Below are 20809 nucleotides of genomic sequence, written 5' to 3'. Positions count from 1 at the left end.
TCCCCATCCTCTGTGGTCTGGTAGCTGTGGTACCAGCTCCTCCACTTGCCACAAGCAGCTCAAAGATTTCTGACTGCTCCCTTCTTGCCAGGGTAGGGGAAAGGAGTCCTCAGCCTTGGCAGGTCTCCCTGTACTGATGGGGAGCTTGATACTGCTGCCCAGGATGTTCAGTCTAGCTGTCCTGGCTGGAGTGCAGGAGCAGAGGGGCAGTGAGGCTGTTGGAATCAGTGCTGCTCTTTGTTTCCCTTCTGTGCCAGACACAGGCAAAGCAGAAATGCCCTTGGCCCAGAGGGCATCACAGCTTGGCTGCTGTGGGCAGGGTGGGAGGACAGTCCCACAGTCTCTGCCTGCTCACTGCTGTCCTGGTCTGGGTGAGCAGGTGAGCCTGCTCCCAGGTCTGTAAGTGAGGAACGTTGGAATACCAAATAATAAACTTCTTCCTCCTGATTTTGGCACCAAGTGAATTTCTGAGTCTTGCAGTACATTTCATAACACTTGTGACTTAAAAGTACCCTGAGGCTGAAGAAGCACAGGGGCTGTTTTCCAGATGTTCATGGTGCTCCATGCAGCCCCAGCTGACACTGTGAGCAAAGGCCTCCCTCAGCAGGAGCCCTTGTCAGGACACAGCTCCCGGGAGGGAACAGGAGCAGCAGCACAATGCACAGAGCAGCTCCCTGGTGGTGCATTGATCCCTGACACAGCAGGAGCAGGGGATCATCTTTTCACACTGGAGGAAGCTGTATGTAAATTTGAGGTACTGCATTGGAGATCTTGTAATGTGCCCTGTGATTGCTGGAACAGCTCCCCCGAGGCTTTCTTGAGCAATTGCTGTGCAGAGCATAAAGCAGCCAGTGCCTGCCCTGTGTCCTGGCTGCCTGTGGCTGCACTTCTGCAAGCATCACACTTGGACAAACGCCCCTATTAACAAAGGCTTGGGACAAAACCGTGGACTTTGCACAGTGCCCTTGTGGTAATGGGCAGGAAGGAAGGCGTGCAGTGTGTCCTGGGAGATGTTTGTCTCTCTGAAAGCTCATCTCTAAAAGGAGGACATTAACATTCGTCCCGTCAGCTGATGGTGCTCAGCAAGGGCTGGCCTGTAAATTAAAGCTTTTTCTTGTGAAGAGAAAACTGTTCTCAGTGCTGCAAGGAAAACTGTTGTGCCACTGTTGTGATGGGGAAGTTTAAGTAATTTAAATAACTTGTCATTGTGTGCTGCTCTTTACAGATGTTACAAACATACCCAGCTGGTTTGTAAAGCCTCACCTCCTGCAAGAGAACCTGCTGACGATGATTATAGTGCTGTGTCAATATTGACCAGTTACCTCATCCTCAGCACTGCGGGCTTTGGAGCACTGTTAGTTTTTCTCAGTGCTTCTTTGTGTAGCTTCACTTTTTCTTTTGTAAGTGTTGTAAGAAATCTTTGGAAACCGAGAGCAATTGTGTTTTTCTTGCACCAGGGCTGCCACATCCCTTCCTCTTTGGATGAAGGCAATCTTTGTTAACCATCTTGGGGCTGCCTGTCTCGATTACGTGTGTGTACCTTGCCTTACAAAATGCTCCATGAGCTGGACATCCAGGCACTCCTGGCACAGAGACCATGAGGAATGGTGACAGCCTTGTTGAACATTTCTGTGCCAGTCACACAGGTGTCCATGGATGCAGAGTCTGCTGCAGTGTTCATTTTACTGTGGAGTTTGTCACTTGTGTTCTTCTGAAGTCTTCCGAACACTGACTGGTGAATTACAAATTTCTGCCTTCTTTGAGATGCCCTTTCAAGATTTTAAAAGGCACTGTGGTTCTTACTGAATGTCACTGAAGGGTGGGCTGCAAAGAGAAGTTCTTCTTTCCATGTAGTACCTAATGTGTGTGTAAATCTTACTCATTTCCTTAGAACAGCTTCTGTCTGCCACTTTTATTTAAGAGGTGGTGGTGGCATTTGACACCTTGCAAAATTTTTTATGAAGTAGTTGCTGCAAGTCTTTTAGGCTAGAACATAGCTTGTGAAATTTAATGAAACTGTTTGAAAATCAGGATGGTTATTGATGAGACAGAATCCAGAAATATCTGGGAGCGTGAGGATCTGTTTCTTTCTTTGTGTTGTGCGTAGGCTCAAAGTCACAGGATGTGATAGTTCCTGCAAACTGAACCTCTAGCCCAGGTGCCTCATCTGTACATCTGCAGAGGACCCTCAGTGGAACTTTTTGGGGGGCAGCTGTAGGGCTGTATATTCAGTCACTAGAGTGGAGTGTACTGCTCTGCTTCCTGATCCTCCCACTGTGAAATCAAAAGCTGAAGATTCCTCTGGATATTAAGAGTAGGATGGAGCCCCAAAAAACCTACCCAAATCCCTTGAAAAGCATGTACCCTTTCAGAGCCAACTTCTGTCTCTATTCTTAGAGACATTTAGCAACATAAAAAGGCTGCAAGAGTTTTAAAATGCTATTTCTGTGAATGACAGAAATAAAAAGAACTGGGAATAGGACTTTAAAAAGGGGATGTTTCTCATTATTTATAACCTTCATTGCTCGACCAATTTTTTCTAGAGTTTTTGGAAAGACTCAGTTTCACTTTATCAGGTTAAACACTTTTTCAGGTAGCAGTTTTGAGAGGAAGGATAATTGAACTTCAACAGAAGGGATTATTGCTTCTCTTAACACTTCATGCTAGTCTTCCCCATTAGCCCTTGAATGTAGTTTTGTGGAGCATTTTTCCCCCTCTCTTTCTTCAGTTGTTCTGGTTAAGAGCTCCTTCGTGGGATCCCCATAAGAAAATCAGCATGTGCATTCCAAGCCACGCTGATTATTCCATCCTCTCACTAAAAATAGGCACTGTGCTAGGTGGCACTGCAAAATAATTCAGGGAATAGAGGAGAGTGGGGGGAAGAGCAGCCCTGTGGAGCCAGGTCAGGCTGTGACCGTGGCGTGTTCGTGCACACCTGGGGAGGTGCAGAGGAGGGATCCTGTCTGCTCACAGAAACACAGCTTTGGAGAGCTCCTGGGGAAGGAGGGAGGGCATTGCACAGAGCAAGGGCCCTAACATTTGTTTAGGAGGATGAATTCTGAATGTTTTGAATTTTGTGAAGAGGTCTGGGCACCTAATTGAAACACCACAGTTGGATGACTAAAGCTGAAAACTGTAAATAATCTAAATGGTATCAGTTGCTGCTAAATAAAAATTACTTTAATGTTTTATGTTTGCATATTTCTAGAAACAAGATGCTGAGCACAAGTGGATGTTTTGGTTTTTAGTCTGAAAGTAAATCCAAAAAGCAAGTGTGCTCTGGTCAACTGAATGGTCTTTTACTCTTCTCCTCATTCTTGGGGTTTTTCCTTACTCTCCCTGCAACCTGCTCTTTATTTTTTTAATTTTTTTTCTCCTAAAAAACTTCTTTGTAGAGTGAGCCAGACCTGGAGAAGGGCCTGGAGATGAGAAAATGGGTCCTGTCAGGAATCCTAGCCAGTGAGGAAACCTACCTGAGCCACCTGGAGGCCCTGCTGCTGGTAAGGCTGGGGCCAGATGCCCGTGCAAACACTGGTGCTTGAATTTTCACTGCTGCTTCTCCCCAGAGCTTCACATGCCATGGGTTACAAGTTGCTGGGTGTAGAAAGTACCTGTTACACCTTCAGTAGAAAGAGGGGCTTAAAGGAAGGACTGGATGTAGCAGAGTTTGGGAGTTGTTAATACTCTTTAAGTATCCTGTGCTGATTATTACGTGTTGCTGTACAGTTGGACAGAGATTAGGGAAATGGAGTGCAAAGGGATTTTAATTGCAGCATTAATATCCAGGGAAAATCCACCTATCAGGGGTGGCTGATCCTCATGAGAGAACTTGTTCATGTCTAGCTTTCAGGAATTGTGTGAATGCAGATCTCAGTTTTCATCAGGATGAAAACTAACTCTATGGACGGATGTGTTGCAGTGTGGCAAAGGTGAACGTTCATAGTTTGCATGATAATTATTTCCTTCTTTCCTCATTTCAGCCAATGAAGCCTTTGAAAGCTGCTGCCACCACCTCCCAGCCTGTGCTGACCAGTCAGCAGATTGAGACAATATTCTTCAAAGTGCCTGAGCTCTATGAGATCCACAAGGAATTCTATGATGGGCTCTTCCCCCGAGTGCAGCAGTGGAGTCACCAGCAACGTGTAGGGGACCTCTTCCAAAAGCTGGTGAGTCAGCTGCCATCACCAAAGGTGCTGGTACCCCTCCCCCATCTCACAGGAGCTGGAGGTTCCCTCTGGTGACTGCAGACACCGAAGGGATCAGAGTCTGTGGCTGGAATAGATGAGAGGTTTCCCACCTCCTCACTTTGCCACTGCAGTGGAGGCCCTACAGCAAAAGTGGCTCTTTCACTGTCTTTAATTAAAGACTGCAGCAAGCTGTGTGGTAAAACAAATACAATTTCACATAAATGTTGAATCTCCAGGGTTTCTGCGGAGTCCTCAAAGCATTTCCTTTAGATGGAGATGGGAGAGGGGCAGTATTGCCCAGTGAACTTCTGAGCACCAGCAGAGAAGCATTCCCCATTACTGTGGAACTCCCCCACACATCCTTCCCTCTCCCTCTGGTGCTTTGCTCTACCTGGTGCTGATTTATGGTCATCACCATTGGCTTTGCTTTTCTGCCACTGTCCTGGCCTTTCTGTTCCCCTTGCTGTTATGCTGATGCAGTCAACCTGCAGCTGAGAATCCTTCAAGCAACCTCAACAAAATTCTCTGAGCGCAGAAAAGGACAAAGACATATACAGCATATTCCTGAGGCTGAATTAAAATTGCTGAGTTTCTGAGCCAGATGACAAATTGTTTGCATTCTAGGAGGTTTTTTTGGTCCCTTTAGCCTCTCCCCTAGCATGTGCAGAGAGCAAAGGATTAAAGGAGCTGTTTTTTCCTTTTTAGAAAAGAAAAGAAGCTCTGCATTCCTGAGGTGCCTCTGGTTCTCAGGGTAGCAGTGACATTCCAGTGAGGGGTTTATTGGCTGGGGAGTGTGCTTTACCAGGGCCCATCAATTGTTAGCAGCTGTGTAGCCCAGCATCAGCCCCATCCCCTGTGGAGCAGGGGGAGCTGGCCTGGAGGATGATGCTTTCTGTACATGCCAGCAGCTCAAGATGAAAATACAGGAATCTGCTTTTCACTGCCAGCATGTTTTAGCCAGGAGGGGTCAAGTTGGTGCCTTGGTGAATAGTTCATGGTATGCAATTTGAGCAGCTGGTTTGAGAGGACAAACCCAGCTGCTGCTGGGTGCTGAAGCAGACACAGAAAGCTGCTGGAAGTGGCAGCCTCACAAGCTGCCCTGGAACTGTGGTGCAGCAATGGGAATAGCACTAATTGGAGAAGACCTGAGCATATTCCCTGGCAGGACTGTCCAGCAGCTCTCTACTCACTGCACACCTACTCAGGCTTTTGTTTCAGACCATTTCTTGTTGGTGCCTGATCTCGGGTGCAGGAGTTCAGCCCTTCCCCTGCTCTTACATTCTCCTGATTTTTCTGCATTTGTGACAGAATTGTTGATTTTGTTGGTTAGCATTGGAAACAAAGGAACACATTGCCCTGGTGCAGGAGGCTTTGAGCTGGCATAGCAGTTTTAGTTTCGGGTGGTTTGGTGCAGCAGTGGTGGGAATTGTTGGACGAGATAAAGCTAATAATTCTTGGCAGGCACTGGGAAGCAACTAGATGAGAGAGACAGCAAGAACATCAGGCTTTATAAGGCATCTCCACTGGATGTACATCAAATCTTCTGGAGCAGACTGTTTACTCGTGGCCATGTCATGCAGTCTGATGATAAACACTGAAATATCCAGATGTCCCTGGGGACATTAATTTTCTGTACTCACGCAAAAAACAGCACAGTAGATTGAAGTTACAGATAGTGGATGCAAAGAGTTTTAGAATTCTGTGTGTTCTGGCACAAAGTATGATCTATTTGCAACATCAAATTGACTGTTATTACACCTTTTCCTGTGGAGAAAAAGAAAAGATGCCAGGCGTGTGGGAGTGAAATACGCTTCTCATTTTTGGAGAATATATTGTACATATTTTTTTATAGCTAGAAAGGAAACTCTTTAGAGCTCTTTTTAGAAATGAAGACATATTTAGAAAACATCATCACTGATAAGCCTCAGAAACAAAAAATGTCCAAAAGCCAACCATTTCTACCAACTCTTGTTTCGTTTTCAGTGGGTTCTTTTTAATTGAAAAAAAAAAATTAAACCAGCACAAAACCAGTGTGTGAGCATTATTGCTTTAATTGGAAGCTCAGTTTTTAATGAAAAAGATGTCTTTGTGATGACACATTCAGAGGAGGAAAATCAAAGCTTAGAAAGACTGTTCAAGAGTAGCAGGAAATGAAAGAGCTGCATGGAAGTGGAGAAACTTTAAAGCTCTGCCATGTTAGCTGGCATCATCCAAATCTGAATGGCATAAGCCCTGCAAATGGTCAGTAATTCTGACAGCAGCTTCTTCACAGGATGGTGCCACAGTGGCAAATCCAGATTTCATTCTCTCCATGCTGCTGGAGTCATCCCTGGTATAAGTGAGCACAGTTTTCCTCAGCTTCAGTCATAACTGTGTAATTTTGTGTAAGGGTTGAGATTGAGTAAAATGTTACCTAGGAATAGCTCACTTTTCTCACCCTGTTAACAGAGTTTGTGCAGGGAATGTTGTCCTGGGAGTGCCTTTTTCTCTTCCATCACCTCTGGCACAAAGCTCCACAGAGAGTGGGGAGCACAGTGGTTATGAGAGAGAGCAGGAGAGGGAAGGAGCAGTGGGGAAGTTCCTGCTCTGTCTCTTGCACACCTGGTGCAGCAGTGCTGAGGTGAGTGCAGCCCCTGGCACTGTCTCCTTGCTGCACCCTTGGCTGCTGCCCGGCCCTGTGGGCTCAGGCTGCCGAGGTGTGCCCAGCCCAGCCTGGCAGCTCTGCAGCACAAAGGCAGCTCTGCACTCCAGACAAGCTTGGAGCCCACCCAGGGATTTCCCAGGCTGGATCTTGTGTTCTCTGGCATGAATATGGCTGAAGTTCCTAAGTCAGCAAATGGGATCAGTGCTAAGACTCTGTGATAATAATGATTTACTACTGCACTCTGAGGCCTGTTCCATCCTCTTCTGGACCAATTCCATATTCCTTTTGCTGGAAAAACTGCCATTTTCTGTCACCTAGTGCCCCAGTCACTGCCATCCAAACAGATTGTGCTCTTTTCTGTATTTTCAGCGCTCTGCTGCCCTTATAATAATGCTCACTAAGGCAGATATGGGTAATATCTGGGTTTGATTTAGTATATCCACCATGCAAAGGCCAACAAGTAGCTTACTGGGGTCACATTTGTGCAGTTGGGCTGAATCATTCCTCCCTGATTCATATGTTGTGGCAAAAAGCCAGCAGCTCCAGCAGCTCCAGTTACATCAATGAGCTGCAATATTAAGAGATACTAATCTGGCAGTTCAGAAGGGGAAAATAGATGTCAGAAATAAGGATGTGTCACTCTTATAGGCTTTCACATCCTTCACAAGTAAACTTGTTCAGCATAGGGTGGAACTGGGTGCATGGGGGCACAAATGCTGGTTGGATAAAGTTGAGAGGTCAGAGATGTTGTTCTGGGTCTGCTCAGCATTCCCTGCAATTGTTTGGTGTGAAAAAAACATGACCTGGTCACTGGATACCAAGACTGACCATCCCAAACTGCCTTCTTCCCCGGGATTTATTAGATTTTGTTTTGCTTCCTGCAGGCCAGCCAGCTGGGAGTGTACCGGGCCTTTGTGGATAACTATGAGGTTGCTATGGAGACAGCAGAGAAATGCTGCCAAGCCAATGCTCAGTTTGCTGAAATCTCTGAGGTAATGTCACGGTGTTCAGACACACGAGCTGTCTGGCTCTGACTAATACCCTGCCATGTCACTCCTGTCTATTCTCCAAGTACCTCTGCAGCCCTGACTTCTGGAGGAGTTGTGAGCTCCCACAGACTCCCTGCTTCAGCTCATGTCCTTGCACTGAATTGTACCCTGGGATGGTCACAGGCACAGCCTTTGTGTGCTGTCCCCACCCAGGGAATCTGCTAGAAACTGGCCTTGCTTTGAGCTTCTCCAGCTCTGTGCCCCCTTCATGCATTTCTAGAAGGGAAAGCTCCATGGGAGTTCCTCAAATGTTTCTCTTGCTAATGATGATTCTGGCTGTGGTATAAAAGCCATCCTTAATGGCTTGCACAGTGGCTGTCAGTGGGATTGCAGGCTTCACTGGCATGGAGAGGAGGGGGTAATTCTCTCATGAAAAAGGCAAGTGTGTCAACCATAAATCTATAATACCATTCTTTGGCTTGCTCTGATTTCCTCCCTGATGGAGGAGTACCTGTCTCAAAGCATTTTGAATATTTTTTAGGCTTCCCAGACCATCAGCTTTCCCTGCAGTGCATGGTCTCATTGACTCTTTGTATTGCAGTGATTATTTCTTGAAGAACTCAGTTGCCAAGAAAACATGAATTTCATAAGTGTCTCCTTAAAAACAATCAGATAAATCATCAGAGCTGAGCGCTACCAGGGGCGTTTAGTGCTCTGAGAAAACTCCTGAGTACATTCTATATCACATTTCCCTTGAGACTTATGAGAAAGAGGTAAAATATGATCTCTCAGTTTTGCTGTTTCTGACAAATAATTCTGAATCATGCCAGTATCTACTGTGTTTGGAATGAGGGTGATGGTCCTTCTGCATTTGTGTCCTGATGAGGATTTTGGAGCTGAACACATTAATGCAAGGCATGGCCCATGGCAAAGAGCAGAGTCAGAGACAGTGGAAGAACTGATGTGTCAAGGTCACCCAGCTCTTGAGTACAGGAGTAAGAAGTGTAACCTGAGGGTACTGAATGCCAGTGCTGTACTTTATTTATTGGTGCTGGGACAGTGGCTGTGTGCTTATGGACACCTTTTGTCTGCAGGTGATTTAAAAACTCCCTCATCCCCGTTGCTGTAGGTGGTTCCCTGCTTCGCTGCATGTCTGTGCTCCTAAGAACATTGCTTCATATTTGAGATGTGTGGGTGCCTGTGACATGGCAGTGGTGGATTTACCAAGGAGGAAAGTGCATTTTTCCATCACTGGCTTGAACTGTGATAGGGCTCTCCTCCTTTCACACCTAGGCTTTCCCCTGGAGGAGCAGATAAGCTGTTGTGTTCCCTGTGATATTTCAAGGTGATTGACCATCTGCTACATGGGTTTTCTTTTTCTTTCAGAATCTAAAGGCCAGAAGCACAAAGGAATCTAAAGATCAGACGATGAAAAATTCATTGGAAAGTGAGTGATCCATGGAGAGAAGACCAGTCTGTCAGGACTGTGTGGAGGCTGTTGCCAAACCTCCACCCTCCTTTTTCTTTTCTAATGCTGGAAGGTGATGGGGTCTGCTGGCTCTGCCTGGGAAGTCAGTTCCCCTTTGCTATGTAGCAGAGCTCGTGCAAAGTAGGATGCCTGCATGGGAAAGTGCCTCCTGGCTTCAAACCTCATCAGTGCCTTTGTGCAAAGCCAGCCCAAACACTGGGCTCTTGTGATTTTAAGAGAACATCTGATACCCAGTGATAGCACAAATGCAACCCCAGCAGTGATGGTTTTATGGGGGCATTTAGAGAGCCTGGTCAAGATCAGGTTTCACAGTGCTTGTCTTTTGTGCATGTGAGTAGAAGACACCCCATGCTAGAAGGAGCTTCCACACTCACTCTTCCTGATACTCCTGCTGCTTTGTTTCCACAGCTCTGTTGTACAAGCCAGTGGATCGAGTGACCCGCAGCACACTTGTCTTGCATGTAAGTAACTGAAGGGAGTTTTCAAACTTTACACCCCTGTCCTATTTTCTGTGACCTTCAAATTTTCCATGGAACTGCAGGACTGCAAAAATAAACCTGTTGAGCTGCATAAGAGCCTTTTCCCTTTACAGCAAGGAGATGGAGTCTATGGGTAGGGTGCTGCTATCTTTGCAGTGATGTCACCAAGAAGTGCAGGGTATTTTTATCTTTATCTAGAGATAAAGCCTTGCTCTCATCTGTGTGAAGAAGCTGGAGCATCTTGTCCTACAGCTCTGATTAGGGGTGCTTCAGCTCTCCTGCCATCCAGGGCTGCCTGTGACCGTGTTCTCTGTTTGTGTTCCTGCTGTCAGGATTTGCTCAAGCACACTCCTGTGAGCCACCCTGACCATCCCCTGCTGCAGGATGCTCTGCGCATCTCGCAGAACTTCCTCTCCAGCATCAACGAGGAGATCACTCCTCGCCGGCAGTCCATGACTGTAAAGAAAGGGGAGGTGAGTCTTCCTGTCTTGTTATTTTCTCAGTTTCTAAATACTGGTTATGTCTTTTCTGTAGAGCTGACTAGGAAGATATGCTGTTAAGCTGTTTGTTGCTAAGATACAGTTTATCCAATGGCCTTGTTCTCTAAAGGATGTGGTGCAGCTGCCTCTGTTTTCTGTTCAGAAAACAGTTTGGAAACCGAGAGAAGTATGATCAGAGTTTTGTCCTTAGCATTGTTGTAGTCATTTGTCATGCGTAATTCCTATGATGCACAGTGCCATGCACTAAATGGATTTGTATTTTACCTGCAAACTGAAACCAAATGGGAAGCCTAGGAGGAGAAAAAGATGAGGGAACATCAGAAGTCATGAAAGATTAGGAAAAGCTGTTTTCCAGCATCTTAATTTTCACCATAAAATTAATTTTCTGCATCTTTATTCTAAAGGAGAGTGTTGTAAATATGACTGGAAAGCAAAACAAATTGAATGGGTTGGGAATGCCAGAGAGATGATTGACTCCTGGGAGTGTAGTATAACCCTTTTCAGCTCTGCAAGGAGCTGGACTGCACCCAGAAGGGTCTGAGATGTTCAGATCCTTCACCTGCATGCAGTGTTGTGCAGGGAGACCACAGAGCTTCTCTGTGGTGGAGTCTGCATTCCTCAGTGGCTTGATTCAGCTGCCTCGTAAGTCCATTAAAAAATGAGATTCAGTCCCTCCTGATAAAGAAAGGCCAGAACTGGCAGAAGGGTTGAGAGAGGGAAGGATGTAGGAGATTGGACACAGAGAGGAGCAGCTCGGATAGTCAAGGTGTAAGAAGAGCTGTGGCAGCATTCCAGACTTGGGCTGATCAGCAGTGACCCAAATTACCCTGTACAAAAGCATCTCTTACAAAGCCCGGGAGATTGTTAAGATACCGTGAACCTTCATGATTTATTCCCAAATCCTGACAGCTAAACATGCTTGCTTTTAGCTGTTAAACTGATTTTCAGCTGACAAAAGGTTTGCTGGAAGCTGCAGTTCTGGGAATTTGGTGCACTTTGTCCTGCAAGTCTTGCTCATTGTCTCATTTTGTCAACCGAGGACACGTCCAGCTGGGAAAAGGAGGGGCTGAGCAATTGGAGGCTGAGGTGGAAGCTCAGCCATCAGTCACCAGTGCCTCAGTGACAGGGGATGGCCTCCTTAAAGTGGCTGCTGATTGAGTCAGAGCAGAAAGCACAGGCTAGAATGCCCCTCGTAGGGGAGGGGGCAGTTTGTGTTCTCTGGTTGTCTGTCAGCATCTCAGTGAGGGATGCAGGCTTTGAAACGTGTCATGCAGAATCCTAATGAGGTGCCAGAGCCCAGGCAGAGGAGGGGGCTCAGGAGGATGATCCTGCTGATGGCTTTTTGGAGCAGTGTATTTGTCAGAGCTCAGAAGGCAGGAGGAGAGGCACGGCAGGACTGGGCTCAGCAGGCCTGGTCACACTCTCACTGGCCCTGCAGTGACTCCAGGTGTGACGTGGGGAGGGAGAAAGAGAACATGCCAGAGGAGAGGGCTGTGGGTGTGCTAGGGGGGACTGGGAAGCCTTTGTGCCCTTCCTCACTGCACACAGCTTTTCCTGAGCCCAGGGAAGAAAAGGACTTGCCTTCCACTCTGGGAATCTGACCATGAATATTTTCTTTAGTCATTTGGCAGCAATATCCCACTTCTATCAAAGCAGTAGTGCCCCAGTTGAACCCTCTGTGTCCTGAGAGTAGGTATGTTCACTCTTCACGTAGTAATGCAGAAACACAAATCTGCTCCCAGCTACTCTGTGTGGGTTAGTGATGGCTGTTCCTTCCTACAAGCTGCTCAGCTTGGGGTCATAACTGGGTTTTGTTTATGCCTGTAAATCTTTCCTTTTCTATTTATCCTTTCCTCCCACTCGCCTTGCTGGTGCTTCCCCCGGGGTGACAGGACAGTGTGTGGATTGCATCTCCTAATTGACTGCTCTCAATGCATAATGCATTTTTTATTTTAATGAATCACCAGCTTGCTTTGATGGCTTTTTTCATTATTTGTCTTCCTCCCATTGAAGTTTCCTTGGTGGAAAGGAAGGAGGGTAAAATAGCCTTTTCCTCTCATGTATTGCTTAGGTGCTGATCTCAGTTATCTTTTTTCACAGTCCTTGCCTTTTATGTGGAATATTTTTTCCTTTTGAGTGTATTGTGGGGAGGAATCAAATCTCCTTTGCCAGCCTCTTGCTCCAGCTCTTTTTTTCCTGATTGCTTTGAACTGGGGGAAAGCAGCCAGTTGTTAATCTCCCTAGTGACAGGCTGCTAAGGAGGGGAATGTGCAGGTCAGGAGAGAGTACAGGCTCATCAGCACAGTGTTGTTCTGTTTTGCAGAGGTGATTCCCTGCTTTGGGAGCAGTGACTCAGCCTGCCCTGCCTGCTGGGCTCCCTGTGTGGTGCCAGGTGTCCATCCTGCCCTCCAGCCCCCCAGTTCTGCTGGGATCCAGAGGCTTTGTTCTAATCTAGACTCATGCCTAGGAACTGGGAGGTTTCTGTCATGTGGTTTGATTTGCTGGGCTGGATGAGTATTTCAGGTAGTGCAAAGAGATGGGAACAAGGGGAGTAAAATCCTTCCCCAGAGGGCTAGAAAGAGCTGCAGCAGGGAAGGCAAGATTGGTGCAGTGAACCTGTGAGCAGAGGGGTTGGTCCTTGCTGACTGGAGCAGACTTTGCTGAGGGCAGTGGTACAGAGGAGCCAGCAGAGCCTCAGCCCCAGCCTGGCAACACAGGGGAGCCAGGGGGGCATCTCTGGCCTTTGGGGTCTGTTTCCATTCAGCTTGATCCACTACATTCTCCTGCTCCCTTATTTTCATCCCATCTTTCTACTTTCATAGTTTTACCTCTTTTACAGTTTTTTAATGAATTATCTACAGGTACCCACTTTGCTAACCCTCCAAATAACCAAGCACATGCATGGAGGGGAAGGGAGTCTAAGTAGTCCTGTACTTTGTGGATTGTGAGTGGTGGAGTCATCCAGCCCTTGGGGCCATGGAAGAGGCATCTTCTTGTCACTGCTGATCCTTGTGCACCACTGTTGTCTTGGTTTAAACAAGGAATGAGTTTAAGGTTCTGCTGGGGATGGTGCCTTGGGAAAGTAGGAAAACAAATGCATTGGGATGAAGGATGTGTCACTGTTATGTGCAGGAGGGCAGTCAGAACCTTCTCTAGGTACTGCATGTTGGGTTTTTTCAGCTAAGCCCAGATGCAAATGACTGTAGTGCTTGTGTCCTGGCCTGCCAGAGGTCAAGGCTGGTGTTTCCAGCTAATTCATTTTGTAAAGCAGAAATGAATGAACAGCAAAAAATTGCAGAGTTTACTTGAGAGGTGGTGGTCCCTTCCTTGACTGCTGCTCCTCTCGTGCTCCTTGCAGAGTGTTGTGCCAGGGCAGTGCAGACCAACCTGGGTGTGGGGGCTGCCACTCTGCCTTGCCTTGGCCATGCTCTCCCATCCTCTCTGGAGCATTCATACTGATGTTTGTGTGATCCCACAGCAGCACAGAGGAAAGGAGCCTGGAGTTTTGGGTCACTGCTGGCTGAGTGGCTTCATGTCTGGTCTCATCAGCACTGGTCCAGACACAAGGGAGCTGACAGGCAGCTTTTTTTGGGAACAAGCCCAGTAGATCACATCACAGATCTGCTTGTGCTACTGTACACCTTTGTCCTTGCCCTGGAGAGGGGAGGCTGCTTGGCAAGCTGCTCTACTGTTTCTAAATGTGGTTTTAAACTGCAGTGGAGGGATGGCTAGCATTGCCTTAGGCTTCTGTTTGACTTCTTAGAGGACCAAGTGTGCTAGAGAAGGGAAAGGACAAAGGACGTGTGCAAGGGAGCAGAAGTGCAAACTGAAGCCTTTGAAAAGCTGAAGTGAAGTTAGACAGCCATGCACAGCATGGGGCCTGGTGCCTACTGCTCCTGGGGGCCTTGGGCAGATGTTGGCAATAGAGCACTCAGGAATTATCTTGGCTGCTCCACACTCTGTCTTACAGCTGGGGCCAGAGAGCTCCTGGGGACAGGAGCTTTGGGAAGAAGAAAGAGGCCATTAAAATGCTCAAAGAGCAGCCAGTTTAACTCCCTAGGCAGAGCATCCCTTTTTTTTTTATTTTGCAGTGCTGGTCTTGCAACACACTTACACACACGAGGAATCATTTTCTTCCTACGCTCTGCAGAAAGCCAAACCACCTCTTCCTCACTGACATGTGCCAATACCCATCTCCTGGTTTTCCCCTCCTCCCTGTGCCTCACACATGTCCCAGCCCTTCCTGGGGCTCTCACCCACGCACGCTGCAGGCCTCTGCTGTCAGCACATGGGATGAGCTCCTTCCTCAGCTCACAAGTGGGGAGATGGCCTTTTGTGCAGCTGTGGGTCTGCTTGAGTAGGTTTTTAAATTCCACTTTTTGTCATGTGTCTCAGACAAGCTGGCCACACTTCCTGGAGTTAATCAGTCTGTGACAGCAGCAGGATTTATCATATGCAAACAGCACAAAAACACTGTAGGATGAATAGATGAGCACACAGGTAGTCGTGAGCTTGGTAGCAGAGGAGGGGAAGATGCTCAGTGACAGAGGTAAGAGGAGGAGGAGGACAGCAACAGGCAATCCAAAGAGGATAACCAAGCTCTGGAAAAGGTACAGGGAGAGCTCTTTTGTTCAGAGCACTGAGGTGGGTGGGAGAAGAAGCAGATGAAAACATGCAAAGAAAAGCAGGGCCTGGAAAATAGATGTGGAACTTACATTGCACCAGTAGAGGAGCTTTGCAAGAGCCTCTGAAGTTAACAGCACAGACCTTGTGTGAGAGATTAAAGATGAACCTAATTCACTCTATTATCAAGACTTTTCTCCCACACTTCTGGAACGTCTTTCTGAAGCTGAGCTGAGCTCCTGTGCTGGACACCTGCCAGACATGGGGGCTGTCTGTGGAAGAGAGGGGGTCACTCTGCCACTTTCCTGCTACTGTCACCCCATCACCCTAATCTTATGTTCGCTTGGATGTTTATTTGGTGTTTCTGTAGTCAGTGTTATTTCAGGGTATTTTAGGAAATCTTTAGCACCTTTGGTTACTTTAACAAACAGAGTCACTCAGGGAACAAGGTACAGAGATGGTTTCCCACAGGAGAGCTATGATATGTCAGTACAGCAGGCTCACCCATCCAAAAAACCTTGTGTTTCAGGAGACCCCATTGAACAGGAGGCCACCAAAGGAATAGCTGTTGGTGGCCCTGAGTGGGAGGAATTGACCAGAACTACTTGGTTCCAAAACTGCAGAGCTGAGCTGGCACAGGCCTCTGAGTGGCACAAGCCCTGTCTGAGGGGGCTGCTGGCTCCCCCAGGGTAGGAGAGGATGGGCTGACTCATGTCAGGAGGTCCAGGAAGGTGCCCTTTGCTCCCACACTGTGGGGTTTGGCGGGGATCTGGTAAGCCATTGGGAAATCCTTTTATTGTTTCCCTCTGACCTGCTGAACCTCCCACAAGATGACTCATTTGCAGCAAAGGATGTGCCCCTTTGCTGGAAGTGCCCCTCCTCAGCTCCACGGATGCTGAGCAGCCTGGGGCATGCCTGTTTTACCCAGCCCTAATGAAAGTTCTCTTTTCCAAGAAAAGCTGGTAGTGAGGAGAGATTTCCTGAGTTGATCCAGAAATGTTTTCTCCTGTACTCTCTTCCCCAGATGCTTGGTTGCTCTTTTGGCAGTTCATCCCTGCTGCTTGCAGGAGGGACACCTTCCCAACAAGCTCCCATGAGCTAGGAGATAAGGAGGAAGGGTTCTGGGAAGCTTCATGTTTCTCTCTGACTGGAATGTATCTCTTTCACCTCTTTCCTTCTGTTCCAGCCAAGCTTAGGAAGTACAGGCTTGTCTTCTTCCACCCGGCTCTCTTTGTGGGACTTTTTGCTGCCTCAGGGTTGCACTGTGTCTGTCAGTGATAGGATTTGGTTCCCAGGAGTGCTAACCCAAATAAACTCAGTGCCACCTCAGCCCCAGATGAGAATGAGAAGGTTGCTGGGTCACTTGGCATGGAATGTCTGAGCTTTCTGCTGAGGTTTTGGGGAGATGTGCTCTCTCAGCAGGGTGCTGGGCTGGGGCCCTGGCTCCTCTCACACACTGCCAGTGCCTGGCAGAGGCAGACAGAAGGTCAGGTCAGGACTGTGCCCTGTCAGTGCCAGGCAGGGAAAGGACAGTGCCACCTCCTGCTGGGTAGCAGAGATGAGTAAGCTGTGAGGATGTCTTTACACCTACAAACAATGAGCAGAGGTTGAGCTGGCAGCAAGCAGCTATTCTCATTGCTCCAGAGGAGCTGAGCTGATTTGCAGTGTAATTAATATGCATCAGATCTAAAACCTGAGATTAGGGGTTTGGCTTGCTCAGAAAATATCTTTCCCCGCTTATTATTATTGCTCCCAAATGAAATTCTTTACAGGAGTAGAGAGTGTTCTTGTGCTACTGACAACATACCTCCTCCTGTTTGTTTATTTATTTTCAAAGCTCAGTGTTTCTAGTTTCCTGTCTGGGGCTTGCTCTGCCAGGCAGGAGGGGAAGGCGTGCTCAAGTGCCCATCAGCAGCAAAGGCAGGAGTGCAGGCAGGAGTTCTCTCCAAAAACACTGAGAAGAAGCCAGGACGATCACACCCACCTAAAAATAAACACTGACATATGTACAGGCCTTTGTGAGCTGAATCACTGCTGGATGCCAGATCTCCCCAGAGTCCTGCCCAGAGATGGTGCAGCAGTCTGCCAGGGAGCAGCCTTGCTTCCTGCACCTCTGGGAGAGGTGCAGCTTTTGCTGCCGTGCTCACAGATCTCCTGGACCTTTGTGTAATGGAAGGCAGCACCAAGATGAGCTGCTGACACTGCTCCGTGTGCTTTTGCAGGTAGCTGTGGTGCTCTTGTAGCTGCAGACAGGAAAATGCAGGCTCCTAGTCCCTGTCAGGAAGTGTAGGGTGCTGTGGGACAGATTGTGGAAAAAAAAAATAATGTCTGCAAGGGCATTTCTTTGTCATGTGTTCCTTTCCATGATGCCTGCTAGGCTCAGGACTGATGTGGTTTGTTTTAATTTTGGAGAGCCAAGATGGGAAGAATGGTAGGCAGGAGGGGGTTTGCACTCCCACACCCTTGGCAGGGAATGCGTTCGGGGTTTGTTAAGTCACGCAAGAAACAGAACCCAGGGGCATCGCCTGAGAAATGGAGGCATCACTGGTGGTGAGGGGGTCCTGACCTTGCCCAGGGGAGCTGCTCTCGTGGTGCTGCCCCTGAAGATCCTTCTGTGTGTGTCAGTGTGGGGGTCCCGAGCCTGGGGTGGGCAAGGCTGGCAGTGAGGCAGCTGGGGAGGTGCTGGTTGGCTCTGGGCAGGGTTAGCAGAACTCTCCTGTCTCCAGCCACAGTGCTGTCTAGGCAGATGTGGGATGTCTGATATGTCACTTAGCAATGTCAGAGGAGCATCCACTTGGCTGGAATAACCAAGGAAGTACAGGTCAGGGAAGAGTTCCTTAGCATACCTTAGCACGTGTGGGGAAGCTGATGGTTCCTGCTTGTACTGGCTGTGAAGTGAGGCAACACTGACAGTTATACACGTTGGTGGAAATAAAACCTGCCCAGAGCTGAATGCCCTGACTTCTGCTTCAAAATCAGTGGGAGGTATCTGTTCCAGGTGTTCACTGAGCCCTGCTGATCCTGACAGCACCGTGGAGGACCTGAGCACAGAGCAGGGCATGAAACTCCTGTCGTGGTCACTGGAAGGAGCACACAGCCACCTGTCTACATGCCAGCATTCCAGCCTTTTGGGCTTTTAACTATGGAGTCATCTGTACTGCCCCTCCCCCATAAGGGAATTAGGAAAGCAATGGTTCTGCCTACCAATGTGTGCCCCTTCTTTAGGAGGCTGTTAAAATCCATGGAACTAGAAGCAGGATTAAAGGCATCAGAGTTGTGCAGCTTCTTTGCATCTTCTAGGTTTGGGGAATCTTTATATGATGTATAAAGAAGATTCCAATAGGCACATGGTGAGGGTACATCCAGATGGTCCTTTTAAAGCAAAGGCTGATAAGGGACTCCTGAGAAGTTTACCAGATACACGTTCAGAAATTATCCCTTAACAGCACTCGTATTAAGAAGCAGCCATGGCATTCAGCTGTTAATGTTGACAAAGTCGTTCTGTGAATGGGAGAGGAAGGGGTCGAGGAGAGCTTTGCTGTCCCTGCTGGGGTGGCTGAAGCTGATGCAGAGGCTGGGAAGTGACTGAGAGAAGTGGCTCCGGGAGAAGCGGTGTGTGCTGCTCTCTGCTGGCTCGGGAGAGGATGATCCGCTGGCAGGGATTCAGGGACTCTGGAGCTGGGCAGTGACTCACAACGAACTGCACTTGGGCTCAGGAACAGGTGATGGAGACAAGCCCAAAGTGTGCCCCAGCACCAGGGTGGGGAGAAGATGCATGGCTCTTTCTGCCTTTGGAGAGAGGGCTGCAGCAGGGAGCAGAGTTGACAGCAAGGAGTATTTAGTAGGCTTTTTCATTTTTCTGAATTAGACAAATGTACTGAATTTGCTCTGGGAGGAGTCGAGTTTAAGGACTTTGTTGCCCCAGTGCCAAATTTGGAGCTGGTATTGCACTGGAACATGCTTCCTGTTTTTTTCCCCAGCACCGGCAGCTGCTGAAGGACAGTTTCATGGTGGAGCTGGTGGAAGGGGCTCGCAAGCTGCGCCATGTCTTTCTGTTCACTGACCTCTTCCTGTGTGCCAAGCTCAAGAAGCAGATCGGAGGGTGAGAGTTTCCTTTTGGACTTTGTGCTTTGCACCTTGGCTGCAACAGAATCCTGGGTTTAGCCTGCAGTTTTAGTTGCTTATGGATACCCCAGACCTGGGTAACCATAATACACAACAAATAGTTAGATAAGAAATGGTCAGCAAGATAGGAATGTTTACTGTATGAGATCCTGTCTAAGTCCTGACCCTTCAGGAAAGGTAATTTCTGCCATCCCTGCCCTGAGCCTACCTAGGAGAGCAGGAGATGTTGTAGCTGCTGGTATTCTGGACAAATGTCAATAATTTTTCTACTTCCCCTTTTAATAGGTGACATTCTTCACTTTTTTTTATGACTAGGGTTGTTAATATTGGCTTTGCAGCTACAGCCTGTTAACAGTTTTACAGAGAAATGGCAAAGGTGCCAGACTATGTGTAAGCAGACTATGTGTCAAGCCCAAAGTGCAGTTATTAAAGCAGTTTTGCTGACAGTTTTCACATGTGAGGGGGGAGGAACCATTACCAATGCACTTGCCTCAAATAGGGCTTCTCTTAATTTGGTAAACATTCTTCTTGAGGAGACATCTCTTATCTTCTTGCCCTCCTCAAGCAAAAAGTTATGCCTGCCCTTTTCAAAGCACATGCTTGTGAGGAATGAACCTTCAAAGGAGTGGGACATTCCCAAGAGTGAATATTCCTGACAGCACAGGTGAAGAGGGAATAAATGACATGAAACATGTAAAAAGTGCTGCTTATCCTGGTGAAATCCCTGGAGAATGGCAGCCATGAGCTGTAGTTTCTCTCCCCTGGTTGGATTACACAGAGGTTTATGTGCATTGGCTCACCTGCCCCACCTTGGCCCCAGCTCGGTCATGAGAGACTCGGGTTCAGATCCCAGGGGGCCACCAGGTCACAGGTGTGGCAGAGCTTTAGAACTCTGCCACTCCAGAGGCTTCAAAGAGAAAGCATGCAGGACCAAAATTGTCTGCAGGAGATGGATGTGGTTCTTAGGATGAAAAGAGCTAGATAACAAAATGACTTGCCTTTTTATGTGCTGTACCAGCTACTGGCCCTGCTAGGCTGTCTTGCTGAAAAGCAGCCTGTTGCCAGACTTTTTCCATATGGGAATCACAGTAAAGTTGGGCCAGTATCTGCATCTTCTGCACTATAGCAGGGAAGAGCTTGTGGGAAGGACTGGGTGTTGCCAAACACCAGCAGCAGTAAAAAGTTTGGACCTTCTGCCTTTCAGAAAAAGCCAACAATATGACTGCAAGTGGTACATCCCACTCACTGACCTCAGTTTCCAAATGGTGGATGAGTCTGAGGCAGTGCCCAATATCCCACTGGTACCTGATGAGGAGCTGGATGCCATGAAGATCAAGATATCCCAGATCAAGAACGACATCCAGCGGGAAAAGGTAAAGGAGTCGAGCACTCCAGGGCAATGCAGACACAGGTCTGTGCTCAGAGGAGGTGCTGGGGGCAGCTCTCCCAGGGCTGCACAGTGTGGGGAGCCAGGCTGCAACAGGCTGCTCAGCAGGGGCTTTGCTCACCCGAGTGCACAGCCTGGGTGATGCTGCCCTGTGAGGAGGCAGAGACAAAAAGACTCTGTGGCTGTTCCCAGCAGCTCCTCTATTCCTATGAGCATCCATGTGGAGGGCAGAGATCTTATGCTGCAGACATGAAAAGAACTGGGAGTGTTATTTGCCAATTTCTGGCTGTTAAATTATGATCCTGCCAGTGATTTTGGTCAGAAGCCATATACTCTTGATTTTTAGCAGGCTCAGTTATGCCTTTGAAGCTTTTTCCTGCTTCACT

At 47.9% G+C, this 20809-nt stretch overlaps 1 protein-coding gene across 2 annotated transcripts in view; it reads left to right on the top strand.

Annotated features, from left to right (window-relative positions):
- BCR (BCR activator of RhoGEF and GTPase) overlaps nt 1-20809 on the top strand; it is a 99804-nt gene that overhangs the window by 55190 nt on the left and 23805 nt on the right. For both annotated transcript variants that reach the window (XR_014616583.1, XM_084217204.1), the window contains exons 3-10: nt 3396-3500; nt 3981-4166; nt 7716-7823; nt 9207-9267; nt 9718-9770; nt 10121-10261; nt 18892-19013; nt 20241-20409. Coding sequence is in view for 1 of the 2 variants with exons in the window: in XM_084217204.1 (XP_084073330.1) it covers nt 3396-3500; nt 3981-4166; nt 7716-7823; nt 9207-9267; nt 9718-9770; nt 10121-10261; nt 18892-19013; nt 20241-20409 (945 nt within the window). In the remaining variant the exon portion in view is untranslated. The remainder of the gene's footprint in view (nt 1-3395; nt 3501-3980; nt 4167-7715; nt 7824-9206; nt 9268-9717; nt 9771-10120; nt 10262-18891; nt 19014-20240; nt 20410-20809) is intronic.

This window comes from Fringilla coelebs, assembly GCF_963513975.1.
Source record: "Fringilla coelebs genome assembly, chromosome: 17".
NCBI lineage: Eukaryota > Metazoa > Chordata > Aves > Passeriformes > Fringillidae > Fringilla > Fringilla coelebs.
Note: the sequence above shows the minus strand (reverse complement) of the source record. Positions and strands in the feature narration are given on the sequence as shown.